Below are 17,724 nucleotides of genomic sequence, written 5' to 3' on the forward strand. Positions count from 1 at the left end.
TAAGAGTTGAAGAAAGTTATTTTTATTGGAAAGTTAATGCCTCAAAAGTGAAGAACCCTCACTCTGGGAAAACAGAACACTTCTAGTACATACTCTTATTGGGGCCTGGATCTTCAAAGGAGGACAGGGAATCGTCCAGCATGTGTTCTGGCAGGAACACGAACACGAACACACACACACACACACACACGCAGAAATGCCTCCCTGGACACACTCTGCATGGCCTACAGGAAGAATGGCTCCACTATCAGAGAACAGGTTAGAATAGCCAGATGTTTTTATCAGGTTTTTATATGTATCTTGACTTTAAAATGTTTATCATCACTTTTAAAATTGTCAGGCACTAGAAAAGCTTTCTGTGTAAGTACATTAAGAAGAGAAAGCAAAGTAAAACCTACTCACTGCCCTCTACCTGCCCTGCCTTATACTTCTCAGTGCCACCCCCTCAGTTCTTTGCCTCCTCAATCCCCAGTGTTAAAACCACACCAGAGGGCTTGGATTGGGTCAAAAGTAAAGAAAGGCCTAGGATAGCGCTGTAGATAAGAAGTAAGGGTAGGGGTAATGAATTCAATGGATATTTGTCATTTGTAGTTCCCAACATCCATGTATCCTTCCTAAGAGTACTCTGGTATCCTTTCAGGCAATTGTACTGCCTTGTTGGGAGAGCAAAATCAAATGTTTGCCTTGCCTCCACAGAAACCAAGGAATTTCCCTCTGGCTCCTTCCCCCAGATCCTTTCTCCCTATATCCAAACAGAGCTATAGATGGCACTTGACTTAAGCTTGACCAAGCAAATGATCTCCTTGGACTTTACTTCTTTAGCAGAGTGATGACAGAAGCAAAGAAATGGTATGCAGTGGAGCAGGGCAAGATAGTTAAGCAGTTCTTTCTCTGTCAACTCCAAGCCGGGTCCGTTAGGTTTCCCTTCCATCCTGCGAGGCTCTCCTCAATGCGGAAATAAATATTTTAAGTCTCCCCTTCCTCCCCTATCCCCCATCCTTTCTCAATCTGCTTTATGAGTTAAATGTCTGTTATCAGTTTGGTGGGTTTTCTTGCAAATTCCATACATCTCATTCATTTTTAAAATGCATGTATGTGTCATATATAAATAGGATATTACACATATTGTTATGCAACTTTTTTTTATGAAATGTGATCTTCATTTCTTGTGTATCTTCTCATCATCCCTGATTAAAACTATATACACAAAAAAAATCTGACAAAGTTGGAGTCTAGGGGTAGGGTAGGACTCAGTTAATTTCCTACTAATTACCCATAATAGGATAGATTTGGGCTCAAGTTCAGCTAAACAATGAAGATCCTAAAGAATGCTAACAATGTTTCAGGCTGAAAAGTTGTTATAGGCAATATGGAGAAGGTTCTTGAGCAGAGAAATGTCATGATAAAGACAATGTTTCATGAAGAATAAAAATAATATGGCAACAGTGTATATATGATACAGACCAGAAAGAGAAATTGAAAAGCAAAGAGACTAGTCCAGTGGCTAACAGAGAATAGTAGATCTGAAGAAATAAAATTCTGGATTATTATAGCTGTGATATGGACAGAAATTATAAGAAGCTGGACTAATAGAATAGAAAAAACAAGTGATTAGAATTAGAAGAGCTAGATTTGAATTCTTAGCTGTGTTACCTTTGGTAAGATACTTCCCTATTCTGATACCAGTTTCCCTGTCAATAAAATGAAGAATTTAAGAATATCAGGGCCTCTAAGATTTTTTTTTCAGCAGAACCCTTTTAATCCTAGTGGGCAGAGGGTGGAGGGAGGGGTGTGTGGGAAGCAAGATCATTCATGGATAAAGGGTTCAGAGCCCTAGCAATCCTACATTTCACCTCTCTCGCCACCTCTGAGGTGTTCTTGAGGAATTTCCAGAGGACTAGGGAACAATGTTTGAGAAATCTCTAACGATTGTACTACCAACGCTAATATTCAATGACTCAAGGGGATAAACTTTGCAGAGGTGCCTAGAAAAATACTAATGGCTTTAATAGTTGCCACAGAATCATATAATATAAAGAGTGATTGACTTCTGACAAATTTGCCTGCTTCTCCTTATAAGCCAAACCCAATTTAATGTCCAAAATCTCATCCTGTGTAAATGGCAATCTAACCTCTATATAAACAATTCAAGCACAAATAATTCACTGTCTAACAATTTAGTTCATTCCAATTTGAGGTCCTCTAACTATTCATTCTTCCTTTTTAAGACAAAATCTGTCCCCCATCATTGTCATTTAAAATACAGGTCCATCTTCCACCTTCTAGAATTAAACCAAACTAATCTAACTCTTCCACAGGATAGTCCTCAAACTGTGTAAAAAGAGCTATCAAATCTGCCTTATCACCCTTTATTCTCTCTTGCTCTGGCCTGCCATGAATGTTCCATGAATGCTCCAGTTTTGGAACAATTCAACATTTTCTAAGCATATGAGTACAAGTAGATTTTCATTTATTCATGGCTTTAAGACTTAATCAAACCAGATAACTCTCCTTAAAACAAATAACTAGCTCCACAATAAAGTATAAATAGAAACCGAATTCATTATATGGTAACTATTCTTTCCTCGCTAAACATTAGCTGCTCCCACTGTATCAGAAGTAGATTGCTAACTCTTTTGACCCAAAGCAAATTGTAAAAACATCTAGCTAAGGATCCAAAGAGATTCCAGACTCGAGATCCAATGAAGCAAGTATAAATGACTCTAAAGTTCATAATCTCATCGACTCGCAGGGAGATATAATTCTCACCAACACAAAATTCAACTGTCCCAAGGTGATGTGGAATATCAATGTAAGAAAGCTTCATGCACCGCTCTTCATCCTACTCATTCCATATTCCACTACCGGGTCTGTAAAATCAGGGTCTGTGGCTTGGGCCTAGGTTATCTGCCAGTCTGGGTAGTTTGAGGATGGGGAGTAGGAAGTATGACCAAGTCCCTGAGGTGAAAGCAAGCCAGCATAGCCACAGTCTGTGATGCCTGTGGGAACGCTGAGCCTTTACGGTTTCCTGTGCTCTAGTTGTCCTGGTAACCTGAGGCCTCCCTATTTGTGTTGGCATCACGAGGCCAAGAGCGGAAGCAAAGCTGGAGCACCAGGAAGACTCGCAGGAAAAAAATGTGGGTAATGCAGCAGTTATGCCACAGGAGGGTCAAGCCTAGGGCATAAGAATTACCTGTTTGGGGAGGGGGCAGTGGTAGTGTCTTGTAAAAATCTGATTTCCAGATTCTGCTTCTAGAGTTTCTGATTCAGTAGTTCTAGGATGAGCTCGAGAATGTGCAATTTTAAGAGGCTACCTCTTACCAAGTAAGACAAAGACCACACTTTTGAAAAGCCAGGCCAAGCAAACAAATCAGCAGTTGGGGAGAAAAAGTATAACCATTAATCAATTTCAGAAAGGAAATATTCTAAAACAGTAGTTCTCAACAGGTGGGGGTGGAGGGGTGTGTGGGGGGGCAGTCAATTTTGCCCTCCATGGGACATCTGGCAAGGTCTGGAGATATTTTTGGCTGTCACAACTGAAAGGGTACCTCTGACATCTAGTGGGTAGAGGACAGGAATGCTCCTAAACATCCTACAGTGCAAAGGACAGCCCCCAGACAAAAAAGGGTTATGCCATGATTGAGAGGCCCCTCAACCCCACTGCCTCTAATGCACAGAAATCAATGCTACATGTAGTTTTCGGTCATAGTATACAGACTTAGGTGAAGTCTCCCAGAAAAAAATTTGAGACTCCCTAAATGATTTTTTTAAATAGTGAATGTTATTAAAGATATGAATATGGAGGTGAGAACAACAGACAATAAAGGGAGGTAGATATGAACAACAACAGTAAGCCAAAAAGATAATCAAGGGAGGATGAGGCCCTGGGTGAAAACAGTGGGAAACGAATGCTACCCCCTTGGTGGATGCAGCCTATTCATATGTAGAAGACTGTGAGCACACTGAAGAATTCTTCTTAAAGGGGAAGAGGGTAGAAGTGGAGCTAAAAAAGAATGAGGAATGAGGCTTAAAGAGGAGGAGGAGGAGGAATATTTTTGAGAAAGAAGGGAAAAGAGAAGGGAGAGACTTGGCAACCATTATAAGGAGAGAGACTTTAGGTACTTTTAGGGAAAGAGAGATTAAATGTGAAATTTTTTTTTAAGTTCTGCTTTTGAGAGCTGGGAGAGGAAGATAAAACCTTTATCTTCTGCCCCTTCTAAAACGTCAATAAAAACTGACATTACACATCAAGACTTAGGGGTTTGGATTTCCGGGTTTTTTGTTTTTTATTTTTTTCAGTTTTGCCTCCAAACATTTCAAGAGGCCAGTTAGTTACTCATGTTTTTACTGTGTTTGAGGTGACCATAAGATTTCTGGAGCAGCCAAAAGACAGCCATGTGACAAGGTACTAACTCCCAGAGTTTAGGGCTGGCTAACACAAAAATCGTTCACCTCACCTGGCTATTTAAATTAACTAAAATTAAAGAAAATTGGAATTCCGTTCCTTAGTCAACTAGCCACATTTCCAGTGCTCAATCGCCACAAGTGGCTAGTGGCTAATGATTAGACTGGACACATAGAGAACATTTCCATCATTACAGAAAGTTCTATTGGTAAGTGCTGGAGTAAAAAGAGCTTAGACAAATAAACTAACAAAATACAAAACCTTTTCTAATCTTTAAAGAGCTGTCACATTGAAAAAGATGTAGATTTCTTCCATACTGTTTCAAAGAGCAAACTAAGGGAAAATATGAGATGTTACAGTGAGACAGATTTTAGCTTAACAACTCCTTGGTAACTAAAGCTAGATAACAGTAGAATGGGCAGCCTCCACTACAGGAGGAAGTGACCCATTCCATTCAGTAGAGATAGTCAAGCAAAGACTGATTTGATCATCTTTCAGAGATAAGAATTAGATTCCTCTGCATATCCAGTTTTGAGTCTATAATTTAAGAGCAATTTACAAACGAGATAAAAGTGAGAGTCTCATAAGAGAAGTTTTAAAAGTCACTACTGCCTTCAGTAGATTGTGGAGCAAACAGGAAAAAATAAAAGCAAATAAGTAGATAGGGAATTTAAGAGAGTTAATTACTGGCAGTAAGGGCCCTCACGAATACAATAATTTGGACACAGAAAAAAAATAAGGAAAATTTTGGTGAGAATGGTTCTAGTGGTACAGAGATGGGGTAGGAAAACTTCAATATGAGTTATTAATGGAAACTTGACTATAGTTGAAAACAGTATTACAAGCACAGAATCCTTTATATTTTCTGCCACAGAGAATATTGGCCTGTCTGGGTATAGCAACTGTATGTTCTTGAAACTCTGGCCCCTCCATCCCATCCATCTGCCATTTACCACAGCCTTACAAGTCATCTCGCTCAGCTCCTGAAACTCAGCCTCCTTTACAAGGTCTCTTCATCTTCACAGGAATGACTCTCTTCTCATCCTTTTCCGGTCTGAATACAGAATGCCAAAGGATGCTATCTCTTAAACTTCTATCCTAGCTATAAATTTACCCATCCTCATCTTCCACCTTAAAATGTATTTGGCTTGATTATAGTGTAACATGCTAGAAATATATTCATATTCACATTTTGACTTACGATTCTAATACTGGTGCATTTTAGTTTGTGCATGTGTGTGTACATGAGAACATTCATGCACACACGTGATTACATCTATTGCTGATAAGCATTTAGGAATCTGACACTAGGATTATGAAATTCCCCATACAGTGCCTAGCCTAACATCAAGCTTAAGTTGTCACTCAATGGACTTTACAATAATGACCAGGTCATGCTTCTGGCTGCAGAATATAGGAAGAAGAGACTGGAGAAGATATGAATTTCAATTTTTTTTCTTGTAGAAAAAGTCATGGAAACATAAGCATCTTTTGCTGTATCTAGAGGAAGAATATTTAATCACAAAAGGAAGACTGAAGCCGTGGTGAAAGCAAGCATAATAGAGTTTACAAAGAATCCCGAATAAAAAAAAAGGTGATAGAAGAGGAAAGAAGACAGAAGTGGATCATGCAGAATAAAGCCTAACCTTTTAAAACTCTGAGGTCCTTTCAAAGAGAAAAGAGGAAGAAGAGAAGATTTCAACAAGAGTGTTAAAGATGGATAAGAGCCAGAAAGGGCTGTGAGCTTAAAAAAAAAAAAAATCAGTTTAGAAGCAGTGGTGTATGTTGGCAAAGAGAAGTGTAGAGTTGAGGGGAGGGAGAATTTATAGTAGAGGAAGTCGGTGTGAAGTTTTCCTCTAAAGATGCCCAGCAGAGCAAAGAAGGAATGAAGGCAAAAGCCACTGGGAATAAGGTAGGGCTGGGGCTGAAACAGCACAGGAGAAAGCAACAGAGCCCAAAGTAGGATTTTTTTTTTTTATTCTAATTAACTGACCCAGATTTCCCTGTTGGGGCCAAAGTGACTGCAGGATTTGAGGATCTTTAAAATAAACTGTAAAGATCTTAATTCTTGTTATTGCTTTTGGCTCAAGATAACAAATTATAAAGATTATGATAGAATTAAAGTTTCTGAGACAAGAACCAAATGCCATTAGAAATACTGTCCTGAATAAAACAGCTTTAGCTTTCTATCCCTATCAGCCACAGAGTAAATATAGAAACTATACAGCTACATATGTGTCCACAGAAGATAGTAAGTAACCTAACATATATAGTAAAACTGAGTTATTTGTCTTTGCATACTGTAGCCCAATGCCTCCACTACAAGAAATGTTTTACTTGGTTCAGGCTACAAAGAGCAGATTAAAGGGCTACACAGAAAAAAAAAGTTAAAAATAAAGACCATAAGGTGAGGAAGAGGAAAACTAGAAGTGCTATGCTATAGAACATATAGAACATTAACAACATAGCAGTAACATAGAATTTAGTCAAATCAGTGAGCAAAAAAAATGGCACAAAAGCAAGACAAAGGAAAAGACTCAATGCCACAAAACTAAACTTGATAACCTCACTTTGGGTTTTATATCAAATACTGAATCAGATTTTCCAACTTTTCTATTTTTCTCTTTTTAAAAACTCAATAAAATTAAATTGTTTGATAAACGTAGTCATGCAATTTTAAAACTGAATGGCAGGCAGTAATGCTAAACACAGATAACCTTGCCGTAAGCCACTCACTGCTCTTCCTGCTCAGAGACCACAGATTATACTCTTGATTATACCTGCAAGGCCAAATCTGAATTCCTCACAGAGGCATTCAAAACCTTTAATGACCTAACCACAACTGTACCCAAATAATCCTAACTCCTGCTACTTCCTAAAGCTACCTTTCACTCTTCCAACGCACAGGTCTCTGGACAGACCTTATCTCGCAGGGTTGGCTATGCCCGCCTTCCTACCTGACGTGAAAGTCTCCTTCTACCTACAGGCTCTACACGCTCTAGCTGGCCAAGGCCTGCACTGGTGCGGTACCGTCCTTCAGACCTCCAGTCCCCAATGCTCTGACTCTGCAGCCTCGCCCTTCTCCTTCTCCTTTCTGGGCCTCGCATACTCTCCTTTTTTGTCCAGGCCCCTGCCCTCTCCACACGAGTTCTCAGGGGCCTTCTCCCTGCTCCACGATGTTCTTCCAGGGGTTTGGTCCTGCCTGCCTCCATTCAGTCACAAGCTCTGCATTTGATGTCTATCAGGTGTTTCCCACCTGGGGTGAAACCAGGACCTGGACCCCTCAGGGTCCCCTCCCCCTCAACTCTCTCAGGTGCTTTCGCGATGCTCCTGGGGCAGCCGAACCGACACACACCGGGTTCGGCTGCCCCCCCGGGTCCCCCAGATCTCCCCACCGCAGCCAGTGCAGCCAATCCCTCCTATCCGGCCAAGGCGGCGGGGGTCAGCGGTGACTCACCGGAGAGCCGGTGGCCGGGGGGCCGGAATGCGCTCACTTCCTCACCGCGCGCACCTGCCCGGCACTACTGGAGCACAGCCCGGCCGGGCCTCCGGCGGATGTTTTCTCTCCCCGAGGGGGCAGCGCGCGCCAACCTCTCCCTCTCAGCCTTTGCGCCAACCGCCGCGCCGCACCGCCCCCCATCCACAACTGGCATCTCCAGGGGCAGCAGGAATCACGAGGCTGAGCTCTAACCACTGGCACCCCTACACGGATGCATGCACGCACGCATATACATACACCAACCAGAAGCGTGGCCTCCGGTCCCAAGAAGCTACACAGACACACACAGGAGCATTCCCACACCAACAGGCATGCAAGTGGATTGAAATAACACCTCCTCCCTGCTAACTTCTGGGAGAGGGATCCTGGCTCAGCCCCAACCTTTCTTTCCAGAAGCCCCCTACTCATGCCCATATATGGCTACCTCAACTTCATTACAAACAGCTCTCCTCCAGTCCTCACACCAATCCCCACTAAGCCACCTTTGCCTTCCAGCATCACCACCAGCACCTTCACACTCTCTAGCTCCCCACCTGCATGTCTGCCATCTCCCCCTCCCCATGCATTGGGTTAGTTCCAGGTTGCAGGAGCTAAAGGTAGTCTGTGGTCCAGACTTCCAGGGTGCCAGCTAGTGTTCCCCCCAGAAAGGCAGTGGAAGAGCTACTAACCACTGACAAGACATATGGGCCCTTGTGCTACACAGGCCTTCTAATCCACATGCTCCTGCCAAGAGAGCAGTCCAAGGCCATGCCTCCCACACACCAGTCTACACCAGGGCACCCTACTTCAAGTGTGAGTTTTCCTCTATCTCCCGGCATTCCTCTGAAATGGAAAGGGTATCAGACCTGACTCGGGTGAATGTATGGTACAGTCTGTGTCTCTATCCACTTAAGCCGTCTTCTTGGAAGAGAACAGGGAGTTTGAGGTGGACCGATGAGTTGTCCCTTAATAGCAAAAAGGTGAGAAGCTGGGTATCCCTCTACAAAAGTCAGTGAGAAGTTGTATCTGAACCACTGGGTGACGAGTGGGTATCCTGGAGTAAATGGGACTGGAGACTTAGAAGGAAAAATAAAATCAATGCCAAAGTGATAGGCCCTGTGAGTAGGTGGGGAATACTTGAAACAGGGATCTCTGGAGTGTAGAAAAGGGAAAGAAATCCAGTTTGGCCAGGGGACATTAGTACCAAAGAGATGATCAGCATTAGAGTGGTCAGAAAAGAGAACTTGTAAGTTTGCATGAGTGAGGATGGGGAGAAATGGATCAGAATCCATGAGAAAAAGCAGGAGTCCTAAAGCAAGCTGAAAGAAGATAAGAAAATGATACCTCTTCTCAGGATAGATGTGAGGGTAGGGTACTGACTTAGGGAAAGTAGTTTTATCAGCAAGTTTCTCAACAGCAGACATTTAGAATTTCAAGGACACAAGGACCAAAAGCAAAATGCTCCCGGAGGTATTTTTTGAAGGAGGTGATAGGGATGACATGGAGAATGAGTGTGAAAGGGATAGAAGTCTATGCGAGGAAATAGCAGCCCACAACTGAAACCTTCAGCTGTGCACAGAGATGTCATTAAAAGAATGTCTACCCATTTCGTCTCTGAAGTCTAGCACCAACCACAGTAGCTCATGTTTTCTGACAGCTATGTGCCAGGGAGAGTGCTAAGAGCATTAAGTGCATTATCTCATTTAATCCTTAACGACTCTATGAGTTAGTATTACTATCCTAATTTATAAAGAAACAGGTTTAGAGAGGTGAAGTAACTTGCCCAAAGTCACATAGCTCTTAAGTGGAGTCAGGATTGAATCCAAGTGGTCTCACTCTACAACCTATGCTCTTAATCATCCCTCTTGGAGTTCTGCAGAACCTGCAGAAAACCTAAAGGAGGATGTTGAGAATAAATTCCTAAATCCTCTATCTATAATGTACAGAAACTAGAGTGACTCATACCACTAGGACATTAGAGAAGTTCCTCTTTGAAAGAACCATCCTCAGATATGGGGAGATTCTGCATCTGCTGTAATGTTTGATGGTGATGAACAATGGAGAATACATCTCTGGGATGCCTGTGGAGAAGAGACACTTCACTCCCCCTCTCCCAACTCTGAGAGGCAGCCATATCTCTAGGATACTTCAGAGAGACCTTGCCCTAGGGTCTGAGAGAAACATTCTCCATTCCGGGTGCCTGTGCACGCGCCTGGAGCCTCTGGCTGTCGCACCCTACTGCAGCTCCTTGGTTTGGCTGGGGAACAGGATTAGCCATCCCCAGGAAATGCCTCCCTCCGGTCCAGGCAGGGATCCCAGCATATCCACCCCTGGAGAGAGAATGTGTGTGTGTGCGCACACATGTGCATGTGTGTGTGTGTGGTGGTGTTGGGGGGTGGGGGAGACAGTGGAATGCTTCCTTCTCTCCAGGTCAGGAAGAGATCTTAGGACCACCTGCAGACCCTCACCCCTCCCACCTGCTTGCTGGGGAAGTGCCCAGTCCGTGCCCCTTCCATGGCCACCTCCCTCCCCCTAGCTATGTGGGGGCATGAATCAGCTCTCACAGCTTGTTAAAGCTAGACCTCTTGTTTTCATGCCCTCACCTCAGGAAACAGAGTTACAGCTTTTCCAGCTCTACTCAGCAGGGGGCCAGGGTCCTCACTTTATAAACATCTCCAAGCCTGTGAGAGCAGAGGGCAAGGAGATGGTGTGAGACAGGAGCCCAGGGAAAAAGACAGAAACTAAGACTCACGGAGAGAAACAAAGAGAAGCCAAGGAGACGAGAGTCGCCTGAAGTGAAGAAGAATTCCCAAGGGCTGTGCTGCAGGAATGGCCCTAAGGATGCTCTGGGCTGGACAGGCTAAGGGGATCTTGGGAGGCTGGGGGATCATCTGCTTGGTGATATCTCTGCTCCTCCAGCACCAAGGAGTCCACAGCAAGTGCTACTTCCAAGCTCAAGGTAAAGCTGGGTGAGGTAAAGCTGGGTGAGGCGTTAGGAAAGGACAAAGAACAGAGGGCACTGGGAGGAGGGGGACTTAGAGATGATCCTATGTCGGATTACCCAGACTCCCTCCGGCTCAGAAGCAGGAGAGACTAAATATGGGGGAAGTGTCCATTTATTCTCTCCTATTCCAGAGTGATTCCGTCTGCCACCACCACTCCCCTACACACTAAAATTTCCTGTTCTTCCCTAGCTCCCTGCCACTATGAAGGGAAATATTTTACCCTGGGTGAGTCTTGGCTCCGCAAGGACTGTTTCCATTGTACCTGTCTGCATCCTGTCGGTGTGGGCTGCTGTGACACGTGAGTGACCAAAGATGGCCAGAGAATGGCACTGACTTGAGTGACTGAGAGATGGCTAGGGCATGACTAGATTGCTGTCATATGAGAACAGAATAACAGTATGAGTCTTGCCAAACCTGAAGGTACCAACAAGAGTGTGAGAGAGAGAGATGGCTTCAGGCTACAAAGTGAGGGAAGTAGGGGTGGATCTAGAAGGAAAATATTCCGGCTATGAAATGAAAAAATCTACATAGGTAGGTAGGTGAGAACTTAGGGAGACTAAGGAGGTACTGAGGGAAGATATGGGAGGAGTGCTAGGAAAGAGGGACTGTACGGAAGAGGGATAACGGTGGCCTTTCACTGTGCTGACTCCTTCTCCATTCTTTGGTTCCCCAGGTCCCAGCATCCTATTGACTTTCCTGCTGAGTGTGAGGTACGACAGGAGGCAGGAACCTGCCAATTCTCCTTGGTGCAAAAATCTGACCCTCGGCTGCCCTGCAAGGGGGGAGGGCCTGACCCAGAGTGGGGCTCAGCTAACACCCCTGTTCCTGGAGCTCCTGCTCCCCACTCCAGCTAAACTCAACTGATCGCCCTTCTGCTGACTGCCCACTGCTGCTGCCACTTCCAGGGAAACCACTAGCAGCTGCCAATTTATTCTGAATAAATAAATTAATGCTAAAAGCTTGCCTATCATTGTCCGTGCCATTGGACCCCAGGTGAAAAAAATAGGCCATACTAGAGTCCAGGTGCCGAGTTCTCAGTATCCTGAAGAAAGCAGTGCCATGGTGGACCAGTTTCAGATGGTTATGGTGCTAGTGCTGGGGCCTGGGGCTGCATATGAGGCCAGAGTCGGGCTTGTAGGCAGCACCTTAATGGGGAGGTCCCAGCTGAAAGTGTCTACGGGCACTTGTTCAGGCCCTGTCCAGGTGACAGGCTCAGGCTGTTCCATGGGAGGTAGGAGCACCAAACCTGGTTCTCGGGATGTTACAAATTCAAAATGCAATCGCCACTTCAGGGACACTGTATAAAAAAAAAAAAAAGGCACAGGCATTAGAAGCCAGGAGTAAAAGCCAATGACAGGGTATGGTTAGCAAACGAGCAAAATCCTGTATTCAGAAAGAGGGGGAGAAGTCACAGGGCAAGGAGCGAGGATCAAGGGTTTCCCTGAAATCTAGTGTGTTAGCCAGGACTGTGACAATAAGGATAGCAGTATCAAGAACCAATAACACAAGTGTGAGACAGTGGTAGCCTGAAGTAAAGGTGCTGGGAAATCAGAGGTCAGTGAATCACAAGGTCCCGGTGGGTAGGGGTAGGAAAAGAGATCAGCAAAGCTGTTAAGAATTTAGGGGTCAGTGTGTCTACGAAACAGGCTGAAGATCTGAGAAGGTGTTTAAGGTCAGAGGCTGAAAGTGGGTATGTCTGGGAGTGTGTTAGGAATCAGGAGCCATTACACTCTACCTAAGTACAGTCTTTTATTCCCCCCACCCCAGTAATGCTCAAGGTCTCACCAATGGCTGTGCAGAAGCCTGGGGTGGAGCTGAGAGGGATGGGGAGGGAGAAGCTGGTTCTGGTTGTATGTAGGCAGGACTCCTGGTGCCGGGCATGAGTCACATGGGACACAGAAGGGGCACCCCCTGCCCCTCGGCGTCGCTGGTACTCAGGTTGTACACACTCCTCGGTCTGCAAGCTTACTGAAAACTGGGAGCAAGAAAAGTGCATGCTAGCAGGTATGGGGAGTGCTGACTCTAGATAAGAGAGCAGCCCAACCTGAACCTGTTTTACTAAAGAGACCCTGAGTAACCCCACTATCCACTTCTATATACCACGCCTCTTTATGCAGGCCCTTCTCCTTCTACCCTAGCCCAGTGCCCGAAAAGCCCCTCTCCCTTCTCACCTGCAAACAAGCTACAGTTCCTTCCCCTAAGTTTAAAGTCCCCACCACGTCCTCGCCGAGTCTGTATACAGATTTGAAGATGCCAAATGTCCCAACTTTTCCTCGATGATCACTGATATTGTATAGATCTGGAGAAAATGGGACACTGTCAGCCTGGAGTCCACAATGGGGAATGACTAGGGCTGGGAGCCAGAAACCAAAAGATAGGGCTTTTCTTTATAATGTGGGGTGAAATATCAGTGGATCCTGAGAAGTATGTGGCAGTTAGGAAAACCGGCCTCTGAGCCAGGAATACTAAAGGGGAGGATGGGGCGGGGAAATTCTCACGGAGGCTTCGGCAGGATGTGGCAGCCATGAGACGTTCCCCAGCCAACTCAGCCAGCCATGAATCCTTTTTCCCACCTTCATCCTCCTCCAAGAATGGACTGGATGGGGCTACAGCCTCATCCTGGGGAAACCGGACATCTTGAAGGCCTAGGGAGAGAATAAATGGAGAAGTAATGCTGGGAGGGAACAGAGATCAGGGTAAAGGTTACGGCTTTCGACTCCAACCTGAGAAGGCTGAAGGCAAGGGGAGCCAAGCTGAGGTACACATGTCAATCTATTCTCGAGAACACCCCCTCCCACTCCCTTGTACCTTCACTAAGACCAGAAAGCTTCCCTCCAGCCCCTCTCACAAGCTCTCTAAAGATCATTTCTGCTTTGGTGAGGCTTTTCCCCAGCTCTTCCCTCCAGGAACCCTTACTTACCAGTCAGCACAAGAACTCTCAGAGGGACCCTGAGTAAAGTGATGGGTGAGTTGACACGCTGGCAGCCAATGGTCAGTTTGTAGACATACTTGACTGACTGACCCCGAAAGGAGGGTGGTCCCTCTATGGGCAGCACTTCGCTGTAGGAGTCTGGTTGGGAAGTAGTAGTCAGGGCAGCCAGAGGCAGCCAGAGAGGTCCTCCCACCAGGAGCCTTAGAAGGCATTCCAAGGGTGGGAGACAGTCACTCACATGATTTGGACTCTCCAGGATCTAGCCTCAGGTCACAGAATAGGATTTTTGGTGGAGTGGAAAGGATACACTGACCCCTCTCACCTAAAAAAGATAAAGACTGCAGTTTAATGGCACATTAAAGCTAGCACAGCAAGTGGGGGCAGTAAGCTAATCCTTTTTTCTTGCTGTGAGATAGCAACAGTCTTACACCCCCAAAGCAGCAATTACATTCCTCCATAGTCCCAATGTCACAGAGACTATAATGACCCACCAGAACAATTTAACTTCACCCTTCAGTGACAATTACTCCATTTCCCACCAAAGGCAAATGCTCCGTCTCTAACCTCGGTGTGGTAGAAAGACAGTCTGGCTTTCAGGCTGAACATCTGGCTGACTGGAGTCAGGGGGAGGCAGTGCTACTCGACTCTCACTGGCATGAAACTGGCAGTGGATTTGGGCACTGGCCCAGGCCAGAGCCTCACTATGGAAGGAAAAGGAGGCATCAAAAAGGAGTTCCTGACCTCACCAATACTTTCCCAAACACCCAACCACACTAAGGGGTCAACATGGTTGAGGTGGCTGTCCTAGGGATCAGGGAATGCAGAACACCAAAGAGAAACTGTTAAAGAGAAGTATACTATGGGTAAAAAGGAGAATGGGGGAGGAGGGAGGAAGAGGAAAGGAGAGTAAAGGGTTATGTCATCACATCTTCTGTTAAACAGCCCTTTCCTAATATGAGAGCATAATGAGCAGGGAGGTGATGATCCAGCTACAGGATAACCTGAACTCTGGCTTAGCACTACAGACACCAGGCTTCCTCTCAAAAAGACCACCTTCTCCAGTACCAGCATCCTCACCTAGATGCAGAAGTGGCCGTGGGGGGCAGGGGGTTGGTGACTGTCACCACACACTCCAGCGCCTCCCCTGCTAGAAACACAGGACCTCGGCTCAGCTCTGCTACCACTTCAATCATGGCAGCTCTGGAATCGGATCTAAAAGGAAACAAGGGAGGTCAGAGGTCAGTACCATGACAGGGAGGGTGTCTGAGTGAAGCCTGAGGGTCAGCACCACAGTGTCAGAGGGAAGCTCCTGGATCTGGCGGCAGGGAGGTGGAGGGGAGGTGCAGGGGACAGCTGACTCAGTACTACCCAGGGGTAGGCCGTCGCTCCGAGCCCCAGACACTTGCCCCTCTCAGCGCTGGGTTAGTCCCCCTAACCCCCCGAATCCCCAACCCGGCCTCCGCGCCCCCTTTCCTTAAGGCTCCGCATTCCAGCCCCAGGCCACGGACACCCGTCACCTCGCGCCCCCAGCCCGAGCACCTCGCACCGTCCACACTAGGGTCTAGGCACACCAAAGCCCTCGCCTGCCCGCTCCCCGACACCGGGACCCGACCAAGTGCCTGGCGGGGTCCGCCGCAGAGGCAGTGCAGCAGAGGAGGGACTTCCCTTCGGCCTCCACCCCCAACGGAGCCCCTTCCGGCCGGAAACGCCGGGCTGGCCCGACCGGAAGGGGCTTGGGCCCCACCGCCTTGGGTCATCTTCCCACAGCCTGGCACCTGGGCGCGGGCGCTGCCCCGGATACCGGCCGGTGGGCCCCGGCGCCCAACCCTGGGGGTCCTGGTGCCGCGGCCGGGGGACGCGGCTGAGGCTGCCGCGAGCTCCCGGGCCGGTCCCGGGGGCGGTGCCTTGCGGGCTGGCTCCCCGGGCTCCTCCCCTCTCCGCCAGCCCAGTAGTCGCCGTTTGGCCGGGCAAGCTAATCATCACGGCCCAATGACGACGAGGCCTGACCCTTCCCGCCCAGGACCTAGAGAGACTACCGAGGGAGAGCTTGAGGCATCTTCATTGCTGTCGTCTCCGCCGCCGCTGCAGCAAGAGCTTCCAGGTTCTACAAGACACCTGCTCACCTCAGCTTTCCCCAGCGCACGGCCCTACCGGACGGCACTTAACAACAACCGGCGCCCACATCTGGACGTGGCTGGCGAAATACTTTGTACCAGAAGGCTCGGGACCCGGGACCATCGAGGTCGTGGGGACCCAGGATCCAGGGAACATGGGAACCGGAGTCCCATCCTCTGAGCAAACCAGCTGTGCCAAAGGGGACCCACAGGTTTATTGCCCTGAAGATACTGGAGGCAGTGAGGTTGTGCAGGTTACTGACTGCGAGAACCCTGAGGACGATCGACCCCAAAATGAGCCGGGCTACAGCAGTCCAGAGGACTCTGAGCAACTGATGGCTTCCTACGAGGGTAAAGCTAAGGGCCACCAGGTGCCTCCCTTTGGCTGGCGCATCTGCCTGGCTCATGAGTTTGCAGAGAAGAGGAAACCCTTTAATGCCAACAACATCTCCCTAAGCAACCTGATAAAGCATCTGGGCATGGGCTTGAGGTGAGTAGATCCCATTGCCTAGAGTACCTTAGGCTTCACTTTGTTCCAAAACAAGACTTCCAACAGGGGTGGGAAAGGGTGAGAAAGCAGGTAGGTGCCTTGTCCCAGTCAAGTGGTTCCTATCCTCAACATATTCTAAGCCTTGGTTTTGGAGGGTGAGACCAGGTCATATCTCTTTGCAATCCCCTTTCCTCCCAGTAACTTGTCTTTTTAGCAGGAAAGAACAGAAGAAACATCTAGGCCTGCAGTTAGCCTTTCCCATTTAGGCTCCCTATCACACACTCCCTCTTTTCCAAAAACTGCTCTTTAGGATTAGCTATACTTTGTGGCAAGGTAGGAAAAGATAGCCTGGCTGCTATGGTACTGACACAATGTTTTATTTAGGAGGGGAAGGTTCTCAACCACAGATTCCTCTGAGCAACTGGGATACTCTCCATACCTCATTTAGGCACACCATACTAGTCTCAATACCGATTAGATCAGTTTCTTTACTCAAGCTTTAGCTCCAGGGAATGGGTGAGAGGTACTGTTCACTCTATTCTGGGATCGACAGCTCTTGATATAAAAAGCAAATAAGACCTCTGACCAGAGAGGCACTGTTATAGGTGCTCTAGAGCTCTTAGTAATAACATTCCAAAGCCTGCCCTCTTCTCCCTGCACTCCCTACCCAAAGGTTGCAGACTCCGGAAGAGCTCATCTTGGTCTGTAGAAGATCTCTAAATCCCGCCGGATCCCCCACTGAGTTCAAAAAGTAGTGGTGAGAAGCCAAGATCTATTAAGAACAGGTGGATGGAAGGACAAAAAGCATCACCCTGAGGTCATCCTGAGTCAGTCCACACAGTAAACACAGCCAGAGAAGGAAGCATAAAGGTTGGGAAACCCGGTCCTGATAGCCTCTAAAGTAGGGTTTTTTCCCCCCCAGTCAGTGCTGTGGGGCGGGAGTGGAGAGTCCATTTTCCTAACCCCAGGTAGTGGAAGGGCCTGGTGCTGCCTGGGTACCCAATGCCTTTGCTAGTTCCTGTGGTTGGCCTGTACCAGAGAACAATCATCCCTCCAGGCTGCTCCTGAAACTGATTCAGCCCAGCCTTAATCCCAAAAGCCTTTGGGTCAAAATAGGGTCTAGGGCTAGGGTACTGAGAGAAGCACATTGGGGTGCATGTGGTGGGGACACTGAGGTCAAGAACAGGTGGGCATCCTAGCCCCACAGCCCCTAAGTATGAGCTGAGTCATAGAAGCCTGAAGTTGTGCTCAACCCCCTGGATCATGGCTGCCCATACCAGGATAGGGTGGGGGCCACTGA

General features: G+C 47.1%; 3 protein-coding genes across 6 annotated transcripts in view; 2 read left to right on the top strand and 1 right to left on the bottom strand.

The window, feature by feature from the left end:
• RGP1 (RGP1 partner of RAB6A GEF complex) lies at window positions 1-15,728 on the bottom strand. 3 transcript variants are annotated; one of them, XM_039875424.1, is made up of 9 exons: window positions 15,596-15,728; window positions 14,898-15,032; window positions 14,385-14,521; window positions 14,059-14,142; window positions 13,809-13,958; window positions 13,387-13,533; window positions 13,060-13,187; window positions 12,674-12,863; window positions 1-12,185 (listed from the first exon to the last, which is right to left on the bottom strand). In XM_039875424.1, exons 2-9 carry the CDS (start codon window positions 15,011-15,013, stop codon window positions 11,962-11,964), a joined length of 1,176 nt encoding a protein of 391 aa, XP_039731358.1. In that variant the 5' UTR covers window positions 15,014-15,032; window positions 15,596-15,728; the 3' UTR covers window positions 1-11,961. The 3 variants fall into 3 exon arrangements, with proteins under 3 accessions (XP_039731358.1, XP_039731357.1, XP_039731356.1); XM_039875423.1 differs by lacking the exon at window positions 15,596-15,728 and adding an exon at window positions 15,367-15,499; XM_039875422.1 differs by lacking the exon at window positions 15,596-15,728 and adding an exon at window positions 15,360-15,594 and having other exon boundaries at window positions 7-12,185.
• Window positions 10,686-11,843, top strand: MSMP (microseminoprotein, prostate associated). The gene is made up of 3 exons (XM_039875431.1): window positions 10,686-10,842; window positions 11,078-11,186; window positions 11,562-11,843. The coding sequence occupies exons 1-3, from the start codon at window positions 10,713-10,715 to the stop codon at window positions 11,740-11,742; spliced, it is 420 nt and encodes a 139-aa protein (XP_039731365.1). The 5' UTR covers window positions 10,686-10,712; the 3' UTR covers window positions 11,743-11,843.
• Window positions 15,546-17,724, top strand: part of GBA2 (glucosylceramidase beta 2) — a 12,275-nt gene continuing 10,096 nt past the window's right edge. Inside the window, exon 1 of one of the 2 annotated variants that reach the window (XM_039875420.1) lies at window positions 15,546-16,424. In XM_039875420.1, coding sequence (XP_039731354.1) covers window positions 16,090-16,424 — 335 coding nt within the window. In that variant the 5' untranslated portion in view covers window positions 15,546-16,089. The remainder of the gene's footprint in view (window positions 16,425-17,724) is intronic. The other variant, XM_039875421.1, reaches the window with a different exon arrangement.

This window comes from Pteropus medius, unplaced genomic scaffold (genome assembly GCF_902729225.1).
Source record: "Pteropus medius unplaced genomic scaffold, Ma_sr-lr_union100, whole genome shotgun sequence".
Lineage (NCBI taxonomy): Eukaryota > Metazoa > Chordata > Mammalia > Chiroptera > Pteropodidae > Pteropus > Pteropus medius.